Raw genomic sequence first — 27529 nt, 5'->3', positions numbered from 1 at the left:
GTCCAAACGAAGCCGGAAGTGGATGAACGCATCATCTTGGCGGCAGTACTCGCCCCGTGACGCCTCCACTCCTTGTGTGAGGAGTCTCCAGGCCGCTGTGACAGAACCTCCTTCCCTTTCACTGTCTGCTTCCGACGGACACCGGCAACGAGCTGCGTACGCTTTATTCAGAGTCGTCACTGGCTACTTGTTATCTGGCCACATATCCCCGAGCATGGCGGCGAGTGCGAAACGTAAGCAAGAGGAGAAGCACCTGAAGATGCTGAGAGAAATGACGAGTTTGCCTCACAACAGAAAGTGCTTCGACTGCGACCAGCGCGGCCCAACCTACGCCAACATGACCGTGGGCTCCTTCGTGTGCACCTCCTGCTCCGGTATCCTGTAAGTGCCAAGTTGCTGGTTGACCTTAGCATAGACATGGCGCAGGCTATGTTGTTATCCCCTGCTGCCCTTAGCATACGGATGCTAACGAAATAGAGTTGCTGAGCCGTGTGTCAAGACGGTCTGTCATTGTCTTCTTTGTTTGCAGGAGTGTCCTTTAACTCTGAATGTAGGCTACGTTTGGTTAGGTTCGTCGTTTACTCGCAGGAATGGCGTGCACATGCATGTCTGCTCACCGCGCGGTTGGCAGTGCCCCTGCTTTGGCCACAGTCCTCGTCATACATCCGCCGACACCAGGTCGTGCCGTCTGTGGCCGCCTTATGAATGAGTACCTCTACTGAGAATCAAAACGATGGCAACATTGCTAAACGGATATGCCATTGCCACATTATTTATTGTCATATCATTTCCCACCTTACTATTAATCATCAATACTAGATGAGAATCAATGAGGCGTTTCCTTTTTTTGGTAAGGTATCCTCGAATTACAACCTGCGCTGCACGTCACACTCTCCACATTCCCTCAAAAGCCTTGACATGGATTGAACACGTCACCAAAACTCCCTAAATAATGTCACTGAGCGTGCACCCTTTTACAGCAGGTTCCATCAAATTCTCCCTTCACTTATCTTCATCAGTCCTGCTGCCTGCCTGAGAACACAACTGGGACAATAAAGTTCGGGAAGATGTTCTTCTTCCTCATTTTGTTTTGATATGTATTTCTGCGCGTTATGGTTGATGATGATGATTGTTTTAAGGTCATCCTGTGACGGAGCTGGTCATTTACACCCCATCCAGTTCAGTGTGAACTTCTTCATCGTACCGTTTAAAAGCCCATCTACCGGATCAGACCCCACAAACAGTAACCACGGTATTCTCACAGGCCTTCAGTGTGTAGTCACCACAAGTCTGTGCATTATAACATGTTTTCCTCGCAGACCTGGTGTGATTTGACTGTGCCAGCCTTTGACTAAAAGCTTCACTGAGGCAGATGCAACCCTGCATCTGCAGCTTTGGCTTGCAGATTAGTGAAGCATTGCGGTTCTTCCTATTACACTAAAGATGTATTGCCTCAGTCTAACTTTCAAACGCTACATAATTGGAAGGGTCTTATGTTGTGTTCACGGATACTTCAAATCTGTTAAGGTAACAAGACTGTCTACTTTGCCATGTCTTCTTGTCACAGTTTCAAATGTACAGTGACTCAGTGGTCTGCTGAAAGCAAGCTTTACACTGCAAGTACGGATCTGTCGCTGTTGGCTTCCCTTTGCAACACGTTATTATCACAACTCATTTTCTTGGAAAACAGGTCTTTGTTTGTGTAAAAATGAATTAGGCGACGAGCAGATAATTCAATCTCATTCTCATCACTCCTTCCTCTTTAACCTAATCACAGTAGCTGAGCTGTGCTTACTCAGATGATTTCCTTCCGTTTAGTGTTTTTTTTTTTTTTGTCCAGTGCCTTCTGAAGTTACAGTTTCCATTGTCTTTGTAGAAACATATTTCAGTGTGTCTGCCTGTGGGCTGTGCGATAAAGAATCTTCTGGAGTTTTTATGGGATGAGTTAAGATGACAAAATTGTTGTACGGTTGCTGATGGGTGGTTTGCCCTCCATTTCCCTTCACAAGTGGGTCTGCAGGGATGTTTTTCCCATCTGTTCTGTCTGTGCTATTAGTATTTAATGTGCCTTAATTGCATTCTTTTATAGCTTGAGCTCACAGCCCACACTCACTTCTCCACCCACCCTCTCTCCAGTTGGATGTTTTTTTGTTTTTTTTTAATCCATCGTTTGAAGGAACCGAATAATATGAATCCGTTCTTCAGGCTAAGGTCAGGTGTATTTGTGGATTGGCATATGACTATAAATAGCAAAGGTTCATTAGCGTGTAATGATGACGCAAGATGAAATAGAAGCCGTTTGCCGCTGACATCAGAATGACGTTGAAAGTGCTTATGGATGAGCTATAGATTATTAGATTAGTTAGTTAATTATGACTCAGCAAAATATTGTATGTAATATGTCAAATAATATGGATGCTGTTTTTCAGATCAGACTATCAAAGTCATTTCAAACATTTGCACACTTGTACGCACTGCACTGTTTTAGGAATCTTTTTATTACTGTAATTGCATTGTCTTGTGTAATCCACTTATTCACTATCCATCTCGTCGAGTGAGTGCTGCCACAGTTACAGTGTCCAATGCAGTTTGAGTAGGATAAATGTTTTGCTCAATTCCCATGTAGGAATATTCTAGTAATGAACCTAGTCACAAAACTGAGTTAATGATTGAATTACACACCCTTTTCTCAAGCATCTATTCGCCCACGATCCTATATGAATTGTTCCTCGGGGATTTATGAACGTCATTGTTGAGCTTTGTGTGAAAAAAGATGCAAGTTTCATGTGTGAGACACAGTGGCAAAATAATTGACCCCAATGCACCACAAAATGCACCACAATCATCGCCATTGTTGTTCTTGTTTATAGTTGTTTATAGAAGTTGTAAATCTCTATGTAAACGCATTCCTTTACAAGGAGGAGACCTTCCCAGGAGGAACTACTCTCACAGTATCTCGTTTTGGAGAAATGCCCATGGCAGGGAGTAACTGCATTTGGCCTCGACGGCCCCAAGTCAGCTCAGCCCAAACACTGTCTAGACGTCCGAACCTGGCAAGGGAATTACAACTGAAGAAAGATATTGTGGGTAGTTAAGTATTAAAGAAATGAAATGTGGTAAGCTCAAGCATCTGAACCCCCTATCATTCATCTCAACCTCTTGCTTTTTCTAATCATCCCAATAGCCTCTTTCTGACGTGGCAGTGCTTTAGATGAGAGAGTGTTCCAATGCACCATAGTGAGCGCTGGTGATGATGTTTGTGCCTTGGGGGATTTCACTTCGAGTTCGACCTAGTTTCTGTTTACATGAAAATGATCTGATCACTCTCGCACCTAAAGGCACTCTCACCGCTTGAACACACCCATGCACATTTAACCATTTAACCACAATTTAACCTTTTAATTCATAACGTTGGCCAATATCTGTTGAAATGGTATTGAGTGAGATGTTGAGCTATGAAGTGGGAAATACCCAAGGCTTCAGTAAAATAATCCTGTGAGTATTTGGCTCTACAGTAGAGCTAAGTGTCATATTTCTTTTTTAGAATAGATTATTTAGTTCACCATCAAAAGTAGCTGGAAGAAGAAGTACCCATGCATCAGTTGTGGTTGCTGATATTGCTTCCATCATGTTGTGCTTTGTTAGTACAGTGGTACCTTGGTTCTCGACTACAATCCGTTCCAGAAGGCTGTTCAAGAAGCGATTTGTTCGAAATCTGAATCGATTTTTCGAAACAATGCGCTCCAAGCCTTAAAATAGTCTTTTGTAGGAGTGAATGTAGAGTGTCTGCTGCAGGTGGCTGTTCCTCTATGTGTGTGGCCGCTGCATGTGGGAGGGGTTGCCGAGTGAGTGACGTCTCTCCAGAAGTGAAGAGGTGCCCGGTGCGTGTCCAGCTCTGAATGTGCGCTTCTGTGCAGTTTGGCTGTGACAAAGTCATAAACCAAGTCACGCTCTGTCCCAGACTCGCCGCATCCCTGTCCCAGCTCCAGCCCACAACAGGACATCAAACCCTGGAGTGCTGCTCCAGCACCTCCCCTGTGACACTCGACCATGGTCCAGTGCAGAGACAGGAAAGGTTTTACACCTCAGTATGAAGAAAAACGGTCAGTAAATGTAGGGACACGACTGCACACAGAGGCTGCGTTGTACACAATAACAAAGCGCGTCGTGGGTCAGCTGATCGGTCCGCGCACGTTATGTTTTTTCCGGCTTTTTTCGGGGGCGTTTGAGTTCTGGATTTTCGTTGGAAATCAGAAGCAAAAAAATCTCTACATTTTTGTTCGAACTCCGATTTGTTCAAAGTCCGGGACGTTTGAAAACCGAGGTACCACTGTAGTTCAGTACCGTAACATGTAAAGGTCTGTAGTGTGTGAAGTTTGAATAGAAATAAAAAGAAAAATGTGGCGTCAGTCAAGTATTGAACTGACAGGTGTTTATTGTGGCTGTAACATTTCAAGTTGAATTCATCTTTACTTTGTCAACTGACAAAGTAACAGCTCATTTTAAAATGTTGCAACTATTATGCCATCTGCTGAGTCGTGTCTGAATTTCATCGGCTTGTTCATTATTAATGAGCTAACAATTGTGTTCTCTTGTATCGTTGCTCTTTTTGGTGTCAAATGGCAGCTTCGTAAACTAGCTGAACTGTGTGCTTGCCGAAACAGCCAACTCACCCAACAGACAGACAGCTTTTCGCATGGTCGTAGATGAGCCGTAAGATGGTCGCCTGTAGTTGCAGGATAAATTCTGGAGGCTGAACTTGTGTCCTTATTATGTACATCTGACCAGTGTGCCAATTTATTGATGAGTTGAATCTTCAGAAGCTGTTGACATTAATTATTTACAACTTGGTGTTATCAGGTATCATCTATCATTTGAGGCAAATGTATGCTGGTTTTGATAAAATCACGTGCCCATCTGCTTTTTACCTTAATCCACCTTGTGAGTTATTTGAAATGCAACCAAATTATCAGATACATTTCTTTCTTGTCGTGGTCCAATCACTGCACTGAACGTGTTTTACCAGTCACGCAAATTTGGGAACACACTGTTATCATTTTTCGCTTTTCAAGTTATGTTGGCCCCAGCTTTTACAATTTAATGTTGGAATCGTCTGGAATTCTTGATTTAATTAAATGAAACTGATATTGTTGGACAATGTCACGATGAAATCACCACGCTCACGGAAATACTGACAGTAAATTCTAAAATCACAAGCAGAAATAATTCAACCCCTGATACTTTTTCTGTGGGCGTGCCAGTACTGTTAAGCCATTTTTTTTTCTGAGAATGTAAAAAGCTGACCTGTCAGAATCGTCAGATTTAGTGCCCGACAGCATGAATGGTTGCTCCACTTCTCCTGCCATCATAGCTTCATTTAAACTAGGATAGCAACTAAGAGGCCAAGAAGGATCCATTTGATGTCAGACCACATCCTTTAATCTCTGCTTCCCTGCTGAATCAAGCTATCCATTTTAGCTCGAAAAAAACGCTACGATTGGCTGCAGTATAGATTTAGCAGTCTGAAATGCAAGTTTATGGTCTAAGATTATTGGGCTTTCTTTTAGTGATGATTTTTTTTATGATAGAATCTGTGTTCTGGCTTTACTCCAGTGGCAGCTTGTGGAGAACTATCCACTTTTTATTTTCTTATTTTATTTTTTTTAATATTTAATTATTATGTTTTGCATTGTCTTCATTTCTGGTTTACTACCACATGTAAGAGCTTAATGTTTCCTTTGATCCCTCTTCCTTGTATAGTCATTAAATAATTATACATCATTCTAAATCAAATGTATTTATTATTTCAATCTTCCAGCTAGTTGTAGTTGCATGCTACAGATGTCTTTGCTGTTTCCAATACCCCTCATTTCACATATGGGGGGTTGTTTTTGCCACATCCTGTGTTTCACCTCAAGTGTTCAGAGATTTGATGTGCTTGAGTAGTACTGACACATGTTTTCTTTCCAACAGGCGTGGATTAAACCCTCCAAACAGAGTCAAGTCCATTTCGATGACAACATTCTCACAACAGGAAATTGAGTTCCTACAGAAACATGGCAATGAGGTATGCATCGACACATCTTAATGACTATATTGTAAAACCTGTTGAGGTTTCCTCAGCAAATATTTTGGAGGGATTCAGACTTTTCTTACATGGTTATTACAGCTGACCACTGTGGTTGTTGAAATGATTTGCATATGAAAGTAAACTTATTTAACTCTTGAAAATGGCAAAACTTGTTGATCGAATAGCCCACTGCTGATTGGACACCAACACTTGGCTTCTGTACTGTAGATCAGTGGGAGAGAGGGAAACCCTTGGTCCTTTGCTGAAATCTGGAGTCTTAGTGGTGATCAGGGTAAGAAATGAAATGAATCCCTCTGGGAATCCAGGTTGAGGCTGAGGCATCGATCATTCGAAGTGGTTTTATGAAGACAACAGTTTTTTTTAGCACTCGCAGATGGATGTATAATGGTCTCTAACATATTGGAGTTTTTTGTTTGTTGAATAAATATTGAGATCGCAACTCATTCTTTTCTGGTGCCTCAAACATGTTGACCACCTTAATGAACATAATTTGCAATTAGCATCTAAATTAGGTGAATTAGAAGCCTGTAACCAGAACCAGTGGACTTCCATGTGAAATGAATTCCAGCATCTCTCCTACCAGTGCATATGAAGGTTGCACGTCAATCTAATTGGTGTCGCTCTTGGCTTTATAATTTTGCCTTTTTTGAGTATTTGTTTGTTCTTAAATTTCTTAATGTCTCTATCAATACTCTTTTAGCAGTGACAGCTCTGCCAAACTCTCTTTTGCACTGGTGCGGTACTAGGTTTTATTCCCTGAGGCCGAGAAGGTCTCAGGATCATGTAAGTGAAGTCTAAGTTTGAAACAAGTAAATGGCAACTGTTCACTTGATCCTCAGTACTGATGCTTCACTTGTTGATGGCGTTCACATCGTTTATCCAATATATGTGATTGTTTTTATCATCCAACTTGGATATTCATCTTTTTTATTCTGTTTATTTTAGGTTTGCAAGCACATTTGGCTCGGCCTTTATAATGAAAAATCGACCTCAGTGCCAGACTTTAGAGAACCACAGAAAGTAAAGGAGTTTTTACAAGATAAATACGAAAAGAAAAGATGGTAAGTCCATGAAAATGAAACTGTCAAACTGTGTAGTTATTTGTTTTCTCTCTGCTGTGGAATTTCTCACGGGTGGCAAATAAAAAAAACTGCCCCAGGAAAACCCATTAAAGTGCTTTTTTTTCCTTGTTCATTTGGGGAAGTTTCACCCACTGCCCATTGTTCTGCTGTCTCTTTTAGTGTCTGACCTAAAGTGTGGAATGAGTTGCATGTCTTCACATGTCCACAACATTCTCTAAACTTCTCACAGGATTTCACTGTGTGAAACATCTCTTGTGGTCTTGTTTAGTAAGGATTGTGTCAGTTAACGACACATGAAAAGCTGTTCTTCTGGTTGTGACAGTTAAATATTTAAACTTCAGCTGTGTACATTATGATCAATGTGTGGTGTTTCACACCAGGGGGCACATTCCTTTTCTTGTCAAGTTCTCGTGGCCTTAAGAAGATGGCGAAGGTTATGAGTTGTGGAAGGAGGTGCCTCTTAGTGATTTTGTCAATACAAGAATGTAAGAATAAAGACTGAATATTAAAATAAAGTATTTCAGTTCTTTGGCCAATACAATAACACAATGTGTAGTATGTGTAATATAAATGAAATACTTCATTTGCTTTGCCTGTACATTGTTAATTGATGTACTTTTCCTAGTTCCAGCTATCCAGTTAAAATGTCCACTAGCATCATCTTTTAAAAAGGCTTTAAATGGTGTATTCATTTACCATGTTGCTTACCAAATTGTCTTTTGTGTTGTTTTCACAGGTACGTACCTCCAGATCAGGCCAAGGTAGCATCAGTCCATGCTTCTATTTCTGGCTCCTCAAATAGCAGCACCAGCAGCACACCTGAAGTGAGACCCCTTAAAACTTTGCTCGGAGATTCTGCCCCCTCCCTACATCTGAACCGGAATACACCACCCAATCAGGTCTGTTTGGATTCATGGTCGCTCGGTGCCTTCTAGGTCTCCAGCCTACCTAGTTCTCTACCAGGCTACCGCTTGGATTACTGCTTTGTTATAGAGGCATTAGCAGTTAATGGTTTGTACACACCTCGTTTTGTCACTATTTTTATTACTGCCTTCATTGTTGGTGCATAATGAAGACATCAGGTATATGAAGCTGGATGTATGGAATTATCAAGAAAAAATTATTATTATTATTATTTTTGTAATGTTTTTAAAGAAACCCAACCCAAACATGTTCTGTGTACTTTATGCTGAGTTCACTCATCCTTCAAGCTCTTCCACCTTGATGTTTAGGCTTATGTGTCAAGATTCACCTTAAATTGGAAAATTATAATGTCAGCTATTAAATTGTGATTAATGGTGACTAAATAATGATTAAAGATTGAAGTTAAGAAGAGTTAAGTTGACTTTTTTTAAAATTCCAGAACCCTTCTAGAGCTGATGATTCAGTAAAATAGTTATATTTACAGTATGTGGATGCGAGTGAAAACTTGTGCGAACTTTTGAGTAAAGCCATGTTATCTTTGTCTCTCAGTCCCCTGTGGGGAGTCGTGGACAAAGCCATCCTCAGCAGTTTCACGATAAGAAGTTTGACCTCCTTAGTGACCTCGGAGGAGACATTTTTGCTCCACCGCCTAACGTGAACCCAGGAACCAACTCGAGCTTTGCCAACTTTGCTCATTTTAACAATCACACAAGTAAGTAATGCTTGGAAAAGAGCTCAGAAAAAGCCATTTACACCATCTGTGCGATTGTCTTTTGTGTTTTAAATTTCATCGTCATTTGAAGGTCAGCCACTCGTTCAGTTTGAATTCAGTCTCTATTTCCTATTCTAATGTAAGCTTTTCCTTTGATTACATCATGCCTTGAACTGTTTTCTTGTAAAATGATGAGGGTTTTATACTTGATCTTGAATTTAGTGTAAACCAAAACCAAAACTGTAAAATGATGAAGAAATGTAGTCATTGAGGAAATCTGGAAGATTGGTTTACATTTCTACTGCTAATTGGCATCCATGTTTTTCCCCAACAAATCACTGAATAGTTTTAATTTATTCTTGTGAATTTCATAAATCTATTGCAAATGCAGTTGTGTACCACAAAAGAGGATGTCTCTTTATGCTTCATAAAGCAACCAATATAAATTCTTACGTGTTTCTCCCTCAGTCTATAATGTCTCCTTAGCATCCCTGGAGTCCCCAAGAGTCCAAGGAACTTAGATTTACTGCTGATATTTAATGCTCTCCACACACAGTTGAATGCTTCTCAGGGGGCGTTAAACCTCACCCATCACTCCTGTCATGCAAGCTTGTGTACCTTTTTGTAACAAGCCACTTACCCCAAGGTCGTCTGTTGCGTTGAACCTGCCATCTTTTGTTTTTTTGTTTGTCCTTCATCCATGCTTGATAGTCATATCTATTCTCATCTCTCTTTGTCTCTTTTTATTTTACATCCGTCTGGCCATCTCCAGTGGGATCAAATGCAAGTGCACATGCAGATTTTGCTAATTTTGATGCATTTGGATCCTCATCTGCTTCATCAGGTGGTTTCCAATCAGCACCCAAGGCCCCTTTTCAAGCTTCAAATACAGGTAGATCAAGTTCCCATCATAAAATCCAACTGAAGACCAATCTTCGAAACTGTAAATCTAGTAAATGTCCAGTTCATCAAATTCTTCAATAATCATAATAATTAATTTGGCTATGTCTTCATGAACCAAAGAGGCACAATATTAAATAGCTGATGTGAATAGATGGCTGCAGATGACCCCATGAACCTTGCTTGTACCTGTGAGTTGATACTTTCATAGGCAGACAGGGTCACAAAAACATTTCTGTTCACTTTTCTTATTTATTATTATTATTATTATTATTATTATTATTATTATTAGTAGTAGTAGTGTTAGTATTATTGTTATGCATACATATTATTATTATTGTTGTTATTGTTATTGTCAATAATAATAATAATAAATTATGCATAAGAAATGTTAACAGAAATGGCGCAATATTTGCTCAGGGTTATATACATTACATAAACTCACCTTGTTTCATTCAATGAAGTAAGTCACTATTTTTATGTGTCATTGTAATAAGCCCAATTCTCCCTTTACAAGTTTCCCCCTTGTAGTTTACTGTAGTGCCCTCTGCTGGATGTTGTTTGTGTGTATTGATGTTGTGATCACATTTGCTGGTTCCTCTGCCACATAGCCTGTATGTCCTCCTACACACCTAAACAAAAACCAAACTAAACCTAAACCGAACTTTTATGTGCGGTTAGTTTTTGCGTCCAAACCGAATCTCAGTGGCTCCTCTGGATTAGGTAGGTTCCTGCTTCCTGACCGCAGAGTAACTGTAAGACCTGGCCAAGACTCAGCTCTCAGTCTTGGTCAATAGCATGCACTGACCTGGACCAGAGGTTTAGCTCGTCCAAGTGGAGGAAGGTAAATGTTTCCTGATTGGCCTGTTTTGATCTGTATCACTTCTCATGAATAACAAACTCATTCCATCAACGTTTGCAAAACAAAACTCATTTTATTCAATTCAAAACCGGTTACACAAATTAGTAATATTCTTTGACGATTAGATCTATGAAACGGTGTTTGTTATTATATTTCCAGGAGGTAGTATTCCAGTCGGCCCAGGCTCAGTAGGCGTAGGTGGGTTGTCTCAGAAGCAGAAAGCAGCAGGCGATCGCTATGCAGCTCTAGCGGAACTTGACAATGTGTTTGGCCCGTCTGTACCTGCCGCCAGCGTATACAATGCCGCCAACACCTCCCAAAGGTAACACACAAGCCTGTGTTTTCATCATGTCATGCACCAGCATGTTGTTTCTAAGATGTGATAAAGATGAAGATATTGGCTATCAAGCTGTGCTATCTATATCTAGCTCCTGAGAAAGCTCTTACTTGTTTGGCAGCAGCAGTCCATTTGGCTCAGAATCAGGAACGTCTACAACACAAGCACAACAGGCCGTGCCAAGCGTGGCTCAAGGATTTGGGGGTGAGTAGGCTACTTTTTTTTTTTTACTTGGACTTTTGGTGGGGAAAATGATGTTCATGTATTTTTAATCTTTGTTGTTCAGCTAGTATTAAAAATGGGAATTATTTAGTAATGGGGATGTTCATGTCACAAATGTGTGGTTGTGGTTACTTTTCTCAAGTTTGGCCTCAGCCTCATTGATCATGCAAAAGATACTAGTCATCTACTTTTCTCTTGCAGGCCAATCAACTAATCCATTTGTAGCTCCTGTCGCAGCTACCAATCCATTCCAGAGCAGCAGCAGAGCAGCCAATGTGGCAGCAGCAGGTGCTTTTTGTATTTTTATGAGTTAGTGGAAAACCATCTTGGGAACCTATTGTAGGAGTGTTGGTGCGCAGTCTCTTTTAAAGTGAAAACAACTTTTAGCAGCTAGTTCTCAATTCGAAACATTGACTTTATACAAAGTGAGACTCCAAATGAGAGATTTATTTGTATCTTTTGACTGTTCTTTATTATTATGGAGCTTGTGTAGCTCCTGTAATCTTCCTGATTTCCTGTTTCTCTCCTCACTCGAGGGCGCCTAAACTTGTGTCGTGCGGTCAACTTAACAAAAAACTCGACCAAAATTCACAAATGGGTTTGCCTAATCAAAATGACTTGTCATGGCTTAAATTTAGAAGTGTTAGAGTCTGGATGTACATTTTGACCTTCACATTTTGTGGAGTGGGCAAAAAACTGCAAGGTTAATAATAAATATGTTTAGCAGGAGATTTAATTTACCTCAGATCTTATCTGCCAGACAAGACTGTGTGCTTTCTGTGGCTTGATAGTGTTTCTCCAGTATCCTAGTCTATCATCAACCCTATCATCTTGTGTGTTTCCGCATACATTGTCCTGTGTTTAGTTAGCTCCTCCTGTGAGATCTGTGAAATTGCATTATTAAGTGATGCAATAATTCCAACCTGCATCTCTTGTCTCAGCAACATTCGGCACAGGGTCGATGAGTATGCCCTCTGGATTTGGAAATGCTGCAGCCTACAACCTGCCGACAAGCTTTAGTGGAACTTTCCAACAGCAGTTTCCTGGCCAGACACCATTTCCACAGCCTCCAGCTTTCCCGCAGCAGCCAAATGGTGTGTCTCTGCCCACATGACCAACATGCTGGTGCCAAGCAGAATATTAATCACAGATTTGTTTCTCTCCAGGTGGGAGCTTTTCTGCTTTTGGGCAGGCCAAACCTGTCGTGACTCCATTTGGGCAGGTGATGGCCGGACCCATGGTTTCTAGCAATCCTTTCGTGGTAAGAGTCAAGAAGCTGTGATAGTAAATAATTACCTAATTAAGAGACTTTGAACTTCAATGTTATCATGGAATTGTTGAGTCATCTAATTCTTAACTAGATAAATAACGTGACCACTTTATTATTAAAAGATACATAGACATTGTGGGCTTTATTTTGGATCCAGCAAGCAGTTTACAGTTATGTTTAGTATTATCATCTGTCATTTTTTTTTTGTGCTAATGTGTTTTCAATTTTTCCATGTACTTAGTAAATAATTTTTTTGCTGGGTCTTCATGCCAATACTGTTAATTACTGTATAGATCAGAACTACTCAATGCAAGGGCCCAGTGGCTGGTCTTATGCTCACCTGACACCCGTTACCACATTTCTAATGCTTTTTATATTGACGGCGTTATGGGGCTTCATGAAGCAGTGTGCTCATGTCTGTCTGTGCTCATACGTCTTTGGATTTAACCTGTGAAAAATCACATCATTCTAAAACTGAGAGCACCACCTATTGAGCTCAGAAAATAAGGACACGGTTTCATTTAGCCTGATCTGCCTACGTTTCCATTTATTTGTTCATGTCTGTAAACAGATTGCACTGACAATAGTTTTTAGTCGCACTCCACTATTTCAAATCAAATCAAAAGTGAATCATAGAAAAACAACTTGCATCTTCGACTCGTGTATCAAATGAAATGTGTGTCGAAACAAACCAAAGAGACAAACTAGATTAAAATAGTGGTTGTATGTTTGAAAGTGCCTCTGCTGGCTCAAAGTCCTTCAAACCCTGTTCAACTGCAAACCAAACCCACCTGTTTTCTGTATTTTCAGCAAATACATATTTCATTGTTCATTTTCTGGAAAATGTGCTAATTTTTATTTGTACGTTGGTTATCATAAACACTGTTTGGTTGTACCTCTAGGTCATTTGCTAAGCAGCTGGCTCTTGAAGTGACTCGCTTCAGTTCATTTCATTTTTTCTTCCTGTTGAAGTCATGGGTTTAGGAGTGACAGGAACAATGGAGTAAAAGAATGTTGCAGAACAGATTTAGAGAATTCATGCTGAGAAGATAAAGACAATGAAAGACGAGACATGATTTAGTATCACAGAGGTTTGGTGTCTGCTGCAGACACTGCAGCAGTGGGGGAAATACTTCATCAACAAGGGTTTCAGGGTAGGGTTCAGATACCAATCTTCATTTGGCACAGTGCAATTGGAATTCCATGACAATACTCGTGCATCATCATAAGAGTGGTATGATGCCTTTGATAAATGATTAAAAAATACCTAGTCATTGACCTCCCACTATCTAGTGCACCATCTATCCCACTGACTGGTGTTCTGTCTTCCTTTTAGGGCGCAGGACCACCCCCTCAGTATCCAGCCGCAGGCTCTTCCACAAACCCATTCTTATAGCAAGCCATCCAGTCAGCTTCTTCAATACAGGGTCTTCAACTGGCGCGCTTGCACCTCTTGCACTGTTTTGTCTCACCAGTAGCTTTAAAAAAAAACCCACAATGTTTGTAAGGATTTGTATTTTTCCTATCACGGTTTGTCACAAGCAACATTGAATGAGGGTTGTGACAGCATGTGCAGAGGGAGAGGTTGATCCCCTCTTCTCTTTCAAATCTGTGAACTGACTTACTCTGAGCCTATTGTTGGATGAAACAGCTGGAAACGTAAGTTATTTGGGAACAGTATATTCTATTCAAAATGCTGCAATGCTGTATATATTTATCTTTAAGGACATCTGCTCTTGTTCATATCGGTATTTGTATCACGCTCACAAGATTTTTAAGGACAAATGAGTCATTTGGAAAACATACCTGGTACTGCTGGTAACTGCATTTGTTGAGAACTGTTTATTAGTGACAATTTTACATAAAATGTTCTGTTAGCAAGAATGCACGTTTTATTGGCGGCAGTAGGGGACTTGGTCGCCATCCGTCTCGCTGATGTTCAAGGATGAACTGGAATCAACAATTCAACAGGTTCGACTGAATTTTCAATGCAGTGTACATATTTATTGTAAACATATTAAAATGAATTTTAATTAAGAAATGACAAAACCACTTTGGCAGGTCACACCGTCGCTCTGAATCATTTGAAAATATCTTCGTGGTTGCAATCGATGTTTCTTTTACAGTCTGTGTTCCTGGATGGGGCTTTGATTTTTGTCTGGAGGAATGTCTTCTCTATTGTGTCTTCGTGCTTTCCAAAGAGTCAACACGCCACTCAGTGAAAACACCACAGCAATGATTGCAAAGTAGCTGGAGTAAATGGTGAACTGCGAAGTCAACACCTGATGGTTAGTTTCTGATTACAGTTATAGCTTGGATCTCTTTAAGATGTTTATACTGCATGACTTCTTCAGCACTCACCTGAGAAATGATGTCGAGACCCAACCCTCTTTGATCCACAACAACAGAAGTGAGGATGGTCTGTAGAACCAAAGCTCCGAAGGTGTTGGCACCAAACACCAGTGCATATCTGTCCATTGTCAGATCCGTTGCAATCTGGTACCTTTTGAAAATTCAAGTTCAGTGTTGTGCAGGACATTGCAGCCAGTATTGCTCAGTTGATGGCGCTTATGGTTTGAGACTGATGTGAAGTTTCATTAAAATGGTTGTTGTGTAGTGCCATCTAGTGGGCACCCGGAATGAGGACACTGTTTCGGGAAGCCTCATCAGCAAGTGATGGGTTCATGAGGCTTCATGAAACAGTGACCTCGTATTGGTAACTCAGTGGCTGGTGTTGGTTCAAACCTATATATTCTAGAGCAGAGAGTGCCATCTAGTGGGCTCTGCGTATGAGGACAAGCCCATCACCACTCATTGACAAAAATGTTATGTCCACTCAGGTGGTCTTGGTAGGTTAAAGATGAGCGAATAAGATGAGCGGTTAAAGATAAGCCTCTTAATAAAATGTTCAAGCTACCGAAGTGGACGTTAGAAGTTGTGTAGTATGTGTCACTTGTGTTGAGTCAGCACACACTGACATCATGTGCCCACGTGCAACCTGTTTTACTGGCTGACTGTAGTCTGAGAGAAGTTCCAAGGATGGAGGCCATTTCTAGAATATTGAGTATTAAAGTGGCGTGATCATTGTCAGACCTAACTCCAAGGCCGACACACGTTGATCAAGCCTGCTAGATTGTTCAACTTCCGTCCTTTGAACTCCTCATGAGGCAGATTATTCAGGTGTGAATCCGATATAGTGAAAAACGTACATGGCGATTGTTATCAGCAGCATGTACAGGCACTTGAAAACGGCATAGCCTGTGTAGCAGACCCAGATGTTCCCTATGAAGGTCATCAGGAAGAGCACGACGGCTGCCAGCCCAGAAAAGCCTCCAAGAGCCAGCTCGCCCCACAGCTCCCATCTGACTTGAGTGAAACCAATGCCATAGGCTGTTGCCGCGCCTGAAAACAGTGATGTCATTCCCTTTCTGCTGGTCAGAGGTCGGAAAATGAGAACTTTATTTTTTTTACTTTATTGCCCCGTCATTAACCAAGTTTTGATTCTTCTCAAAGGAAAAAAGAAGGAAATATATTGCAGAAAGACTCATGAAGGCTTTGCACCTACTTAACAAGCTGGACACTGCTTCCACGCCGCCGTTGTAGATGCTTAGATTTTGTGACGGCTGCTGATGTTCCCACAGCACCTGGAGGAGAGAACTCATTGTTGTCGATGCATAACTTCAGATTGGAGCAATAGAGATGAACGCTAATGGAATAGCCTTTAAATAAATTTAAAATAGCCGTTTCAACTGTTATGGTGAGTTTGAAATGGGCTCATAGTGTCGATATGGCAGTCAAATGTCCCACCTGTATGTAGTTCACAGTCTGGTTGTATCCGCAGGTGGCCATGGCCCACCACACCGACCAGTAGAGCAGCCGCCTCGATGAGTAGCATTGTAAGAAGTCTCTCCACAGCATTAGCAACACTCGACCACAACTTAACTTGTCTTTAGAATTCTCGCTCACGTCCTCCTTTTCTTCCTCCTCTTGCTGCTCTTTCTTGGGGTGGAAAAACATACTCTGCTCTGGCATTGGTAAGAAAAGCGAGGCGAAAAGTCCGATGCCAATCAGAACCATGGTGAACACCAGGATGTTGTTGTAGGACATCAGTGTGAAGCTGATGAGCAGCTGGCCCAGCACGGAGCCCACCGTGTATGCCAGCAGCTGGACCCCACGGCAGTAGGAGGTGGCCTTCCTGTAGTTCTTCACATCAATCATGCTGTTATGGAGCAGGTAACAAATGTCACTTTCTCACAATGGTTTTCCAGGTTTTCAACACTTGGCGGTCTCACCTGTAGATGTAGGAGAAGTAGGCTACCTCGCTGGCTGTCACCACTCCGTAGAAGAACTGGACCACTTGCATGGCAGGAACAGTTGTGGTCCATCGCAATAGTGCTGTGGTGATGAAGACTGTCACACCCTGGAAGACCACTACGGGCTTGTAACGCAGCCAGTCGGTAAGCAGGAAGACCGGCACCAGCACAGAGAGGTAGGAGTACGTCCACACAGGGTAAATCTCATTAGTGGCCTGTAAATAAGCAGCATTTTACTGTATGTGTTCAATATGAGATATATTTGATATTAAGATTTTTTTTGTCCATGACACATAAAGGTTTAACCACATCTCAGGTCTAATGTAATGTATTGGTTTTAGTGCCATGATTTTGAAGGACCCATATTTTGTCCTGCGTGTTCAATATAATGACATTGTTTAAGACACAACAAAGCATAAAACCTCACACAGGCACAAGTTTACTAGTGCTTGGAAAAAATATGGAAAAGTGGGGGGAAAAAAGGGCAGAAATTCCAAGAGTTGTTGTTCTTCACTCGACTTTTTTTTCAATCTCTATATGACGAAGAAGGAATATTGACTTGATTTATGTGCAATGTAACAACGACGCCATGTTATGGCATAGTTATTGAAATGGCATCTAAATTGTCATGTAAAGCATTTACAATGTTGATGTTGGTTGAAATGAATATTCACTCATGCAATGAGCTCAATCCGACGGCAGGTGGCGGTAGCATCACTGAGCTTCGATGACAGACGGAGGAGACCTTGACCATAGAATAGAATACAATAGAAAAGCCTTTATTGTCCTTGTACAGTGTACGAGATTTGAGCGCTACCCCCTCGGTGCAAACAATGTAAAAAGAATATATCAAAAACTAATCTAGCAAAGCAGAAACCAACAAGTAGGTACTAATAAATAATATTTACTCACACTGGTAAACTCCATAGTGACCTGAGAGCATCACCTTTGTGACTTGATGGTATGCACAAGTTTTGTATCTCACCAATAACACTGCTTTACCTGTTCTGTCGTCAAGTTCTTGTCCGGACCCGTCATGTATGGAAGTAGAAAGGGCTCAATGGGCTTCACTGAGGTGAAAAATCCATAGGTGCACAGCAGAAAAGTGGGATACTTCCAGTCCGACCTCCACTTAGTTCCTCTCTGCATGATTGCGTGTTGTGTCCAGGTGCGCTCGCCCTGTGGGCTTTTGTAGAGTCCTTTTTGGTTGTCAATTAACAACCAGGTCAAAGAGCAACTGGCTGATGACACAGCTCTATTCACACGTGTCTCCATCGAAAACAGTGATAATGATATCGTTCCTAAACACTTAAGCAGTCAATTATTTATTAAAGTCTGTTTCCAGTGTTCTATCTCGGTATACTGCATTAAAGACTGCATGGTTTAATGTTGATGTAACAAAATAAAGTGTACCGCACAGTTCACATTTGTGCCTCCACAACAGTCAACAACAACCAACCACCAATACAGTCGCATCAGTTAAAATATTGATTTCCTTTACAGCAAAGGACAAATAAAACAAGTACATGCTGTTACTCCAGTCTTCATTATAATTCAATTGTTTTTTTTTTTTGTTTTTTTTAGAAATATTTTTTAACGTTGAAAAAATGTAATATTTTGGCATTTTGAAGGCCTTGACTCAGGACCAATTTTTTGGAATCGCCAGAATTCGACTTTCTTCGATTTTCCTGGCGTTCACAGGGTCCAACAAGTTGTTTTTAAGTTTTTGTTTCGTGTAATTTTGCGTCAGGTTCAGCAACAACGGCAACATCATGAATTCAATAGCGGGTGGGAGGGGTTGCCGGGAGACTGACGTCTCTCTGGGAAGAAGAAGTGTAGAAGTGCCCGGTACGTGTCAAGTTCGAGCTGTGAAGAAATAAACCGAAATAACGCTCTATCCAAGACTCGACTCATCCCTGTCCGATCTCCAGCCGAGGAAAAGGACATTAAACCCTGGAGTGCGCGCTCCAGCCTTGGAGGTGACCGAACACGGTCCGGTGAGGAGACAGGAGAGGTTTAACAATATGCTGCCACTAGATGGCAGCATATTATAAAGGACACCTGTGCCAAACCGTTTCTTTCTTCGGTGGTAGGAAATGTTCACATATAAAGCTTGATCAACAAGCATCGATCGGTGCATCAGAATGTAGCTCTTATAATCGGGTTCTGGGGCCGCTGCATCCTGATTTAAGAAAAAAAAAAAAAAAAAAAAACTCTTGTTAACCTATGTTGCGTTTTTCCTGATTTCATTCTGTATATGTTTGATTCTGATGATAGCATTATTACAGAATAGTTCCCTCCCAAATTGCAGCTCTGAAATTGGGTCAGAAGGTCGCAGTGGGTCCAAAGTTTCTGCATATTAACTGTCGTGTCCAACTTGGTCACCAGACTGTTGTCATTCTGATGACAAGTCTGGTCTCACCGGGTGAACTGCAGACATGAGGCATAGCTTTCCACTGAGGGAAGTTCGAGCACAGAAGAAGACACAAGCTGTCCAAAATGTTTCAGACATTGATGATAATTGACATATGCACGTGGAGATCTTTGCTAGAACCAAACTCCAAATCACAGAAACAATCATAGTGCCACACGCTTAAGTGCAAACAAGCAAATAATACTCATGGTACAAACAATTCATTAAGAAGAGGCCAAATATATATATACATTTATATATGGGGTGAGAAATGGGCGCTATAATGAAGGTTGGTGTACACGGTCCGAGCTTGCCAACTCAAGCCGCAACATTATGAGCGAGCAAAGGCTTTTATCTTCTCCGAGTTCATTTGTGTTTTGTCATGTGCCACGGCTGACCTGAGCTCCCTTCAGCTGCCAGGCTGTGACCACCTGTTGGCCACCCCTGGTCTAAACCTGAAACAAATCCATCTGCCTTCTTTTTCGTGTAGCCGTGTCATGAGTTTGACACGAAAGATGACAAGGAGGTTGTAGTTCTCCCAAGTGTGCAACGCACTCCCGGTCGCCAACTTCAACAACACGAACAGTGAAAACGTCACTTCCTCTCCCTTCAAAATAAAGTATGACCCAACAGTAGGATATGCATCACCTATAACATACAGGAGAATACCTCACATTAGTTTTACTCTTTTTAGTGATTTACACAAAATGTATTTTCATCACCTATGATATTTACTGTTTTGTCAACGCTTATAGAATAACCAAAGACCAACACAAGAAGCAGGATTAAAGGGCGAGCTTTGTGTGGAAAGAATGTTTAACAGAAGTTGATTGTTTTTTCAACAAACGTGTCAAAACAAACGAGCACAAAAGGTAACACTGTAAGAAATGTACACCAACTACTGCGAGTCTCATTGTCATCTCGCTAATATGCTCACAGGAGAGGTAAGTATGACAAAAGGGAGAAAAAGTTGAAAACGCGATTAGCGAAATCATGTCATGCTCATGACTTTCCTTCGTGTCGAATTCATCCAAGGTTTGAATTGGCTCGGTTGGGCGTGGGGCTGGGCTGGACTCGTCCAATCAGCCTGCAGCTACACGCTCTCTGACCCGCCCCTCGCCTCAGAGACGCTCGCTGGTGTGGACACCTGTGAGAAGCTCGCAGGAACCAAGCAGCAAGTTGCCGCACAACTCTCCAGGAACCGACCCGACCCGCCCTAAACCCCCGCTCCGATGGTGGCTGCCTGGGCTGCAGCCCGCAGGGGAGAACGGTGAAGCGCAGAGATCGTGCCTCGATGGATTACGGAAGGACAATGGCTCCTCCGGTGCCTCCGCACAAGCCTCAGCCTGCCCGCCTCGGGCTTCCGCAGGAGCGGCTGCTGAAGTGCGTCCTGCTCGGCGACGGAGCGGTGGGCAAGACCAGCCTGGTGGTCAGCTACACCACCAACGGGTACCCCACCAAGTACGTGCCCACGGCTTTCGACGACTTTTCGGGTAAGTGCGGTCTGACACGGAATGTTCTGTCACTTTTGGCTTCAGTGGAAGCCATTCTTTTGAGTGAACACTCGACGTGTACAGTACTTCTGCTGTTAGGAATATTTCCCGAGTGAAGTGAGTTGTGCTCTATACATGTTAAGTGTGAATGGAAATTATACGGACTGTACAGGATATTGTTATTGGTTAATATTAAAGCGTTAAATGAAAGTAAACCAAACGAAAGTATACAATTATTTTCTATCATTGATAGAGTTGGCCAACCATTAAAGTCATGTGTCCTCTCTCCAAATCCTGAGCCTTTACACTCAACTTTTTCCTTAACTAGATAACTAAAAATTGTGTTTTACAGTATAATCTAAACTGAAATATATCATCTACTTTCATATCCGGTCCCTATTGAGAATCATCCAACAATTGCTCAAGAATGAGTTTCACGTTTTTGTTACACCACAGTTGTTGTGACCGGTCCACACCTTTTAAATATTTTCACCATCAATCAATTGCTCGTGTGCGGGCAAGAATCTGAGGATGGTTTTGCAAATATGCATCAATAGTTCCCCGTCATCCAGCAGTGGGCGGGAGTTGAAGTGCTCCAGGGAGCCAACGTTTTGAAATAAGCAGGAATCATGTTAGTGGTGTTCAACCTTTGCATCTGAAGTAGCAGCGTACGGAAGGGGTGTTCACAGGCCCGTCTTTGGTCTCTAGAGTCATGAAGAGGCACAGCGGTGTCCCCTGAGATCTGGTTATAGAGTCGCTGCTTCACAGGTTTAGGATTGCACAACTCTATCTATTGTTGTCAGCCTTGACCCCGGAGGCCCCTCCTCTGAACTGGACCGGCCACATCTGTCGCAGCAGCTCCGTAGCTCAGATTGTCTGTCAGCACTGCCTGACACAGAGCAATTGTGCGCTCCGGAGGCCCGCAACAGTGATGTCATCGTTTGACGCCCGGAATCAGCGTTTAATAGTTACACAATTCCGCGGGTGGAAGTTGATAAGAGGTGACAGTCACAGCAGGTTCTCGTCCAGAAGGAGAAGAAGGAATATAATCTGTCAGGGATTAGTGAATGATTACACAATGTCTTTTTTTCTTCACCGACACACAGCTCACTGGAAGCAGTTACGCTGCCTTATTTGTCCTCTCCACGCACCTGAATGGGGAACGTCTGTGGCAGGATGGTGTCATGTGCCTCTGCTGCGCTTCTGCCTAAACCTTATACTTTAATCTCACCTCTGTGAAGTAGCCCTTGGAGTCGCAACTGCAGAAATACACGTTCTATTAATCATACATTCCCACTTGAAAAAATAGTGTCGTAAAATAGACATAAATAAACATTTTTCATTGAAAACTTCAAGTCAGAATTGTCTTTTGGAAATAAAAAATGGGATGATTTGTCAGGCTATCTAATGCTGAATATACAGAATTTCAATTAAAGTTCAATGAAAGCAAAAGAATAACGTGTTACATTAAAACATGACAAATATGAAATAGGTTTGAAGACAAACATGTGGCTCACTGTGCAGGAGTGGTTCTTTGATTCCAGTGGACCCATGTGAGTCTTTGATCAGCTGCTGCAGTCGACTCGACACTCCAGGCGGAACATAAATGTTTCCATGCGCCTGCTGTTCGCTATTGTGCTCCGAAGAATGAATGACCTTTTAATGAAAGTGCCAGCACTATGACTCATGTAGTTTTCCTCCAAGAAACCAGGCCAGTTGGAATGAGAGTCGCAAAACAAATAAAATGCACCACACACAGAACACACTTCACTCTGGACTTATGTCGACTGTCAAAACGGATGACGTCACAATGCCCCCCCGCCGCCTGACACCAAAGTGTTGTGGTGGTTGCAGGGTGGGTGGGCGAGCTTTTGTTTACTCCTTTGATGATTGTGTTGTGTGGAGGTTCAGGTCCATTTCTAGGTCCACTTGCCTGAGTTATTGTGCTTTGTTTTGTTCCGCAGCTGTGGTTCAGGTGGACGGAAACCCAGTGCGATTGCAGCTGTGTGACACGGCAGGACAGGTGAGCCACTGCAACACAAGGCATCATCAGCATATGCGTTTTTACTCCCACATTTTCTTGTAGTTAGGGCTGTCATTTGATACAAACTTGAAGCCTTCGTTAACTGAACGTTTAACATAACGTAACAACTGTTCTAAATATTGCTTCAGGGAAGCTTAACTGGCCAATAATGCAAACATTTCTTTACTCCAACACAACAGATACTCTTTGTTTCAGGTCACAGTATCCAATATTAAATGAACCCTTCCTGACCAAGGTGGAGATCATATTCGCTGTGCTCGTTCTTAGCAGTAGGGAAGGCACTGCTGAATATGACTGCTTTAGCAAATGGACTCCAGAGTCGTTGGTTTCCTCCCCATGTAACTACTCGGTGGACAGCAGAGTTCACATCGACAGTGACTACAAATAACTTCAGCCTTGTTGAAGGAAGCAACAGGCGTGACTTCAAAACTGCACGCGGCAGTGAAGAGACCGTCTCACTGTCTTCTCCGCTGTCGTCTCAATGGCTCGGCTTCCTGATTTCCTCGCTGCAGAACGGACAGAGGGTCATTCACAACACCTTCGCCAGGAAGCCGACGGTCAAACACGTGCACACTATTGCACATCAAAAATATTAGCGCCGCTTTCATATTTGTTTTTGGATTCACCGAGTGGCAGCTGATCTGAGTCACAACCCAGCAGAGTAGAAATTAGAAGAGATTTTCATGAAATATTTACTGATGTATTGTAATAAAAATCTATGCCCTGGGTTTGAACCCCGGCAATGAAGATGGAAAGCTGGAAGAATCTGTTTCATTTACTCTGTAAGTGAGCGTTCCGCCTGTCACTGCCCTTAGAAAATGTGCTAATGTATCAAAAAGGACATTCCTGTTCACTGCTGTCAATCTCAATCTAAAATGCTGAGTTTCAAGAGAACATGTGCAGCTCGTTGGGCTGCCTGGACACGTTGAGGGAAAATGAAATTTTCATAGAATACGAGCAAGATTAGTGACAATGTTGACAAAAGGCCGGATAAGGGAGCACGTCTGTGGGGCACATGTGCCGTTTCATAATCCACCTCAATAGAGCCGCATGGGCACTGCCAGTTCAACTCGGCTCTGAAGTGTGTGGAGCTGTTTGATCAAGCTCCCAATTTACGTAAAAACCTCGCAGCATGTGGCCGACTGTGCACGCAGGAGGACACGCTTGGGTGAGCGCGGGCAGACTCAAGACCGCGCTCTGCCCTTGCTGTTTCATAGGAGCAGTGCCGGTGCCAGATGAGGACAGATGAGAGCGTTTGTGCGAGCGTGAATACTAGACAGATGAAGTCTGCAGTTCAAATGATAACAGCTGCCTGCGGGGCCCATAAACAAAGCAGAGATGCCTGTTTTACGGTCTCATGAAAACTCCACATCGCTCGCATGCAGATCCAGTTATCCAGCCTGCACCTTTTAAAATCATCGATTATGTAACAAGGAGGAGAAAGGGTTGGAGACGCAATCTGTGTCATCAAGTCTGGCAGAGGTTTCATTCAAGAGCTGATGATAAAAATGAGTGGGCAGGCCTCTGTCGGCAGAAGCCTTCAGGCGCTGTGTTATTATGGAGATTATTGGCTTTATATATGGCTTTCATGTCATGGTGCACTTGTGTGCTCAGTGGTTGGAGAATGGCGCACTGTTCTGAGCCTAAGAGGTAATCCAGGTTTGGTCCCAAATTTTCCGACTAGAACTCAATGGAAGTTGGAAAAAAAAAAGCCCTGCAGTACCTTCATATCTTCAATCTTCATAGCTCGTCCATGTTTTCAGCAGAAAGGCCAATCGAAGCTTGAAATGTAGCCACGCTCCTTGACTGTGGGACAATATTTGAAAATCTGTCATTACTCTATGATGAAGCCTGGAGTCCGTGGTGTCAGTGGGAGTGGGAGGAGCCTGAAGAACTGTCTGTCTCTGCTCACCCTGGGGACGTGCTGCCTCCCAGACAAGTGATTTCCCCAGTTTGGTAGGCACACTGGTCCTCTCTCTGTCTCTCTCCAAGTGAGCTACACAACTGTGACCCTGCCTTATAGGCTCCAATATAAATTCTCACACGCGTTTTCTGACAAAAAGTCTCTCATTTTCAACTCGCCACCAATCGCACTGCATTGACTGTAGAGACATGAAAATGAGATCATCGAATGTGTCTGTCTGTCTTTTGCTTCTTCAGGATGAGTTTGACAAACTGCGCCACTTCTGCTACAATCGCACGGACGCTCTGCTGCTGTGCTTCAGCGTGGTCAGTCCCGCCTCCTTCCAGAACGTGTGGGAGAAGTGGCTTCCAGAAATCCGACGCCGGTGCCCCCTCACACCCGTCATCCTGGTGGGAACGCAGTGCGACCTGCGACAGGACGTCAAAGTGCTCATCGAGCTGGCGAGGCGGCGAGAGCTGCCCGTGGCGGAGGAGGACGCCCGAGCGCTGGCGGACAAAATCGGGGCTGTCACTTACATCGAATGCTCGGCACTGACTCAGAAGAACCTGAAGGAGGTGTTTGACGCCGCCATCTCTGTCGGGCTCCGGGAATCTGACCGCAGGGCGCGGCGTGAGAGGAAGGTGAGGAACACGGCTGATAAGATGAAGACGCTCTCCAAGTCCTGGTGGAAGAAATACGTCTGTGTTCAGTAGTGAGCCCAAGACCAGGGGAGAACTGTGCTGGGGTGTTGCTGAAGGGACGTCAAAAGCCCCATTAGAAGGCCACAAAGAAACTCACAGCTGCACTGGTTGGATTCTGCACACAGTCAGGTGCCAAACCAGAGCAGACACCTGGAGGCTGAAACCACTGTCTGCTCCCAGGAGTCACTTTGAACTGTGACCTTTTTTTGCCAAAAATCAAGGACCTCACGAAGCCTTTTGCGAGCTGATGGACTTCACATTTTGCTACGCTTCTTTAACAGTGTGTGTTTGCCTCTGACGCTGAAGTTCAGACAAAACATCTGAAGCGATGGAAAGGAAACAGGAATTTAAGAGCCACAGCTGCACCGTCCTTCCTAACTCACGTCATCTGATGAGCTTTCTTGGATTTTCAGGACACCATGTGGATTTGAATGTCTTAATGATAATATATCCTTTAAGCCGCGGCGTGTAGAAATGTATCCACCTGTTTGCATTAGATCTTGGCCACCGGCAGGAACGATACTGTCCGGATGGTCGTCAGGACCAGTTGATCATATAAACAAATCTTGTTCTATTGCACAGGTTTTTTTTCATTCCGCTGTGCTTTGTTTGGTACGAGATGTGTTTTTAAAGCAGCATTTTCTAAATCACTGCTTAAATGATCAAATGGGTGGTGCCACTGAAATTGCACTTATCATCACGCTGTTGCATCAAACCTCTGTGGGGGACAACAGGGTGTCAGAGCAGATCACTGGTGAGTCGGCTGCTTGTCAGCTCAGTTGAGGCCTGAACTAGATTTCTACCTGCACAGCACGTCATTTCCCAAATCAACGGCAAGTGAGGTGAAAACGCCAAAGATGCTATGTTTGCTTCTTATTTTTCAGAAGCCTGTGGCCTGACTTTAGATCTGCTCCCCTGGTGGAGCGATCAACGGTGGGGCAGCAGAGAGGTGTGAGTGCCTTGTGTAGTTCCGTGTGTTACATGATCATTTATGTGGGTCCAACTCTGTGCCCACGTCAAGTGAGCTGGGACATTACAAGACAATAAAATGTGAAATATTGAAAAGCTCTTGTTTCCCGTCTGACCGTTTTCTGGAGGTGGCTGTGCTTGTGACTTTCCAGACCGAAATACATATCAATGCCACAGTTGTTCTCAGCAGGGAGAGGAATGCGTCAGTACTCTGACTGAGCTGAGATCTGTAGTATTTTTACCATCATCTGAGCGATGAGGAATATTTCATCTGGAGGGTAGAAATGTGACTTTAAAAGTCTCATGTTGCGCTAATTTCGGGGGCTTCTGACTTCATGACCCGTGTGCTGCTCCGACACAGGAAGTCGATCACACAGTGTGACTTGCTATTCTGAGTCGTTTGGGAACCAAAAATTAATTTGCAAGGAATTATTTTCCCATGAAAAAGTTGATCAGATCGTCACTTATATTCTTTGAAGAAGAGTGTGGGAGAGAAAAGGGGTATTTTTAGCGCCATACAGCTAAGAAAGTCGCCTTCAGGAATCTGCATGTATCTCAGAAATGCATAATTCATCCATGCGCCAATGAACGACAAATCCATTCCTCTGCATCAAACACTTGGAGTAGAGTGTAACTTTGTGTAATTCCAAGTGTATTGCTCAAGAATGACACGCCCCGGGTTGAAGGAACGCAATGTTCCCCCGGTAGAAAATGGAGCAAGTTCCAGAAGTAGGTTGTGTTTGATCACTTTGAGGAACATTTTGCTTATTGAAAACTAGTGTATTTCCCGTCTCATCTTTTTAATCTGTAGTGTTTGACTATTGTGGAAGGCATTGCCCTTAGTATGACTCTCTCTTCAGTCAATGCTTATTTAGGATTCTCTATGGTCTCAAAGTTCGGGCCAGAGTGAAGCTGTTGTTGTAAATGCACTTTGATTAGCGCTATACAGAGTTGTATTATATAATACCGGGTTAGTAATTCAGTTCAACATCACCCGTTTGACAGAAGCCATTGCTGACCACTTCATGTTTTCAGTTCTTCAACAAATTTTCCAACTTCCTGTTTTACTTTTCTAGCCACCATTTGACTGGTTAAGTTCCTCTACTCCAACATTTCTTTTATCTATACAGTGGTGTCACCTGAGAGGTGGTGAGGGATGGCTGCCCTCTTCTCTTGAGGAAGAAGGACTGTCCCCAGGACAACAACTGGCAGGGCAGGATATGTGGATGGGAGAGTGGCAGAGCATCTATAGTCCGGGTGAAAGACTCTACCTGCCAGGGAAACGGGTTGCAG

The 27529-nt window shown here is 42.8% G+C and overlaps 3 protein-coding genes across 7 annotated transcripts; 2 read left to right on the top strand and 1 right to left on the bottom strand.

Moving 5' to 3' along the window:
* The first annotated feature begins 51 nt into the window (after positions 1–51).
* On the top strand, positions 52–18466 carry agfg1a (ArfGAP with FG repeats 1a). 5 transcript variants are annotated; one of them, XM_053872435.1, is made up of 15 exons: positions 52–233; positions 295–381; positions 5974–6067; positions 7037–7152; positions 7910–8072; positions 8647–8809; positions 9582–9701; positions 10731–10893; positions 11030–11112; positions 11332–11418; positions 12072–12224; positions 12297–12391; positions 13737–16434; positions 16503–16633; positions 16699–18466. In XM_053872435.1, the coding sequence occupies exons 2-13, from the start codon at positions 338–340 to the stop codon at positions 13794–13796; spliced, it is 1341 nt and encodes a 446-aa protein (XP_053728410.1). In that variant the 5' UTR covers positions 52–233; positions 295–337; the 3' UTR covers positions 13797–16434; positions 16503–16633; positions 16699–18466. The 5 variants fall into 5 exon arrangements, with proteins under 5 accessions (XP_053728410.1, XP_053728408.1, XP_053728406.1 ...); XM_053872433.1 differs by having other exon boundaries at positions 52–381; positions 9654–9701; XM_053872431.1 differs by having other exon boundaries at positions 52–381; positions 16699–18465.
* Positions 14022–19994, bottom strand: slc19a3a (solute carrier family 19 member 3a). The gene is made up of 7 exons (XM_053872438.1): positions 17716–19994; positions 16693–16928; positions 16208–16619; positions 15966–16044; positions 15610–15802; positions 14762–14903; positions 14022–14667 (listed from the first exon to the last, which is right to left on the bottom strand). The coding sequence occupies exons 1-7, from the start codon at positions 17986–17988 to the stop codon at positions 14521–14523; spliced, it is 1482 nt and encodes a 493-aa protein (XP_053728413.1). The 5' UTR covers positions 17989–19994; the 3' UTR covers positions 14022–14520.
* LOC128763545 (rho-related GTP-binding protein RhoU-like) lies at positions 18691–26314 on the top strand. The gene is made up of 3 exons (XM_053872437.1): positions 18691–20619; positions 22584–22642; positions 24824–26314. The coding sequence occupies exons 1-3, from the start codon at positions 20421–20423 to the stop codon at positions 25277–25279; spliced, it is 714 nt and encodes a 237-aa protein (XP_053728412.1). The 5' UTR covers positions 18691–20420; the 3' UTR covers positions 25280–26314.
* Positions 26315–27529: the final 1215 nt, after the last annotated feature.

This window comes from Synchiropus splendidus, chromosome 8 (genome assembly GCF_027744825.2).
Source record: "Synchiropus splendidus isolate RoL2022-P1 chromosome 8, RoL_Sspl_1.0, whole genome shotgun sequence".
Taxonomy (NCBI): domain Eukaryota; kingdom Metazoa; phylum Chordata; class Actinopteri; order Syngnathiformes; family Callionymidae; genus Synchiropus; species Synchiropus splendidus.
This window is presented reverse-complemented; position numbering and strand designations above follow the sequence as displayed.

What these genes read in the sequence shown, in the direction of transcription:
- agfg1a (XM_053872431.1), top strand. Translation starts at nt 215, where the DNA reads ATGGCGGCGAGTGCGAAACGTAAGCAAGAGGAGAAGCACCTGAAGATG. An exon ending in TCATTTTAACAATCACACAA is followed by an intron (nt 8,810 to 9,581) that starts GTAAGTAATGCT and finishes GGCCATCTCCAG; the next exon opens with TGGGATCAAATGCAAGTGCA. An exon ending in GCCGCCAACACCTCCCAAAG is followed by an intron (nt 10,894 to 11,029) that starts GTAACACACAAG and finishes CTTGTTTGGCAG; the next exon opens with CAGCAGTCCATTTGGCTCAG.
- slc19a3a (XM_053872438.1), bottom strand. Translation starts at nt 17,988, where the DNA reads ATGGAGACACGTGTGAATAGAGCTGTGTCATCAGCCAGTTGCTCTTTG. An exon ending in AGAACTTGACGACAGAACAG is followed by an intron (nt 16,929 to 17,715) that starts GTAAAGCAGTGT and finishes GCTTATTTACAG; the next exon opens with GCCACTAATGAGATTTACCC. An exon ending in GTCTCGACATCATTTCTCAG is followed by an intron (nt 14,668 to 14,761) that starts GTGAGTGCTGAA and finishes TTGACTTCGCAG; the next exon opens with TTCACCATTTACTCCAGCTA.
- LOC128763545 (XM_053872437.1), top strand. Translation starts at nt 20,421, where the DNA reads ATGGATTACGGAAGGACAATGGCTCCTCCGGTGCCTCCGCACAAGCCT. An exon ending in GGCTTTCGACGACTTTTCGG is followed by an intron (nt 20,620 to 22,583) that starts GTAAGTGCGGTC and finishes TTTGTTCCGCAG; the next exon opens with CTGTGGTTCAGGTGGACGGA. An exon ending in TGTGTGACACGGCAGGACAG is followed by an intron (nt 22,643 to 24,823) that starts GTGAGCCACTGC and finishes TTGCTTCTTCAG; the next exon opens with GATGAGTTTGACAAACTGCG.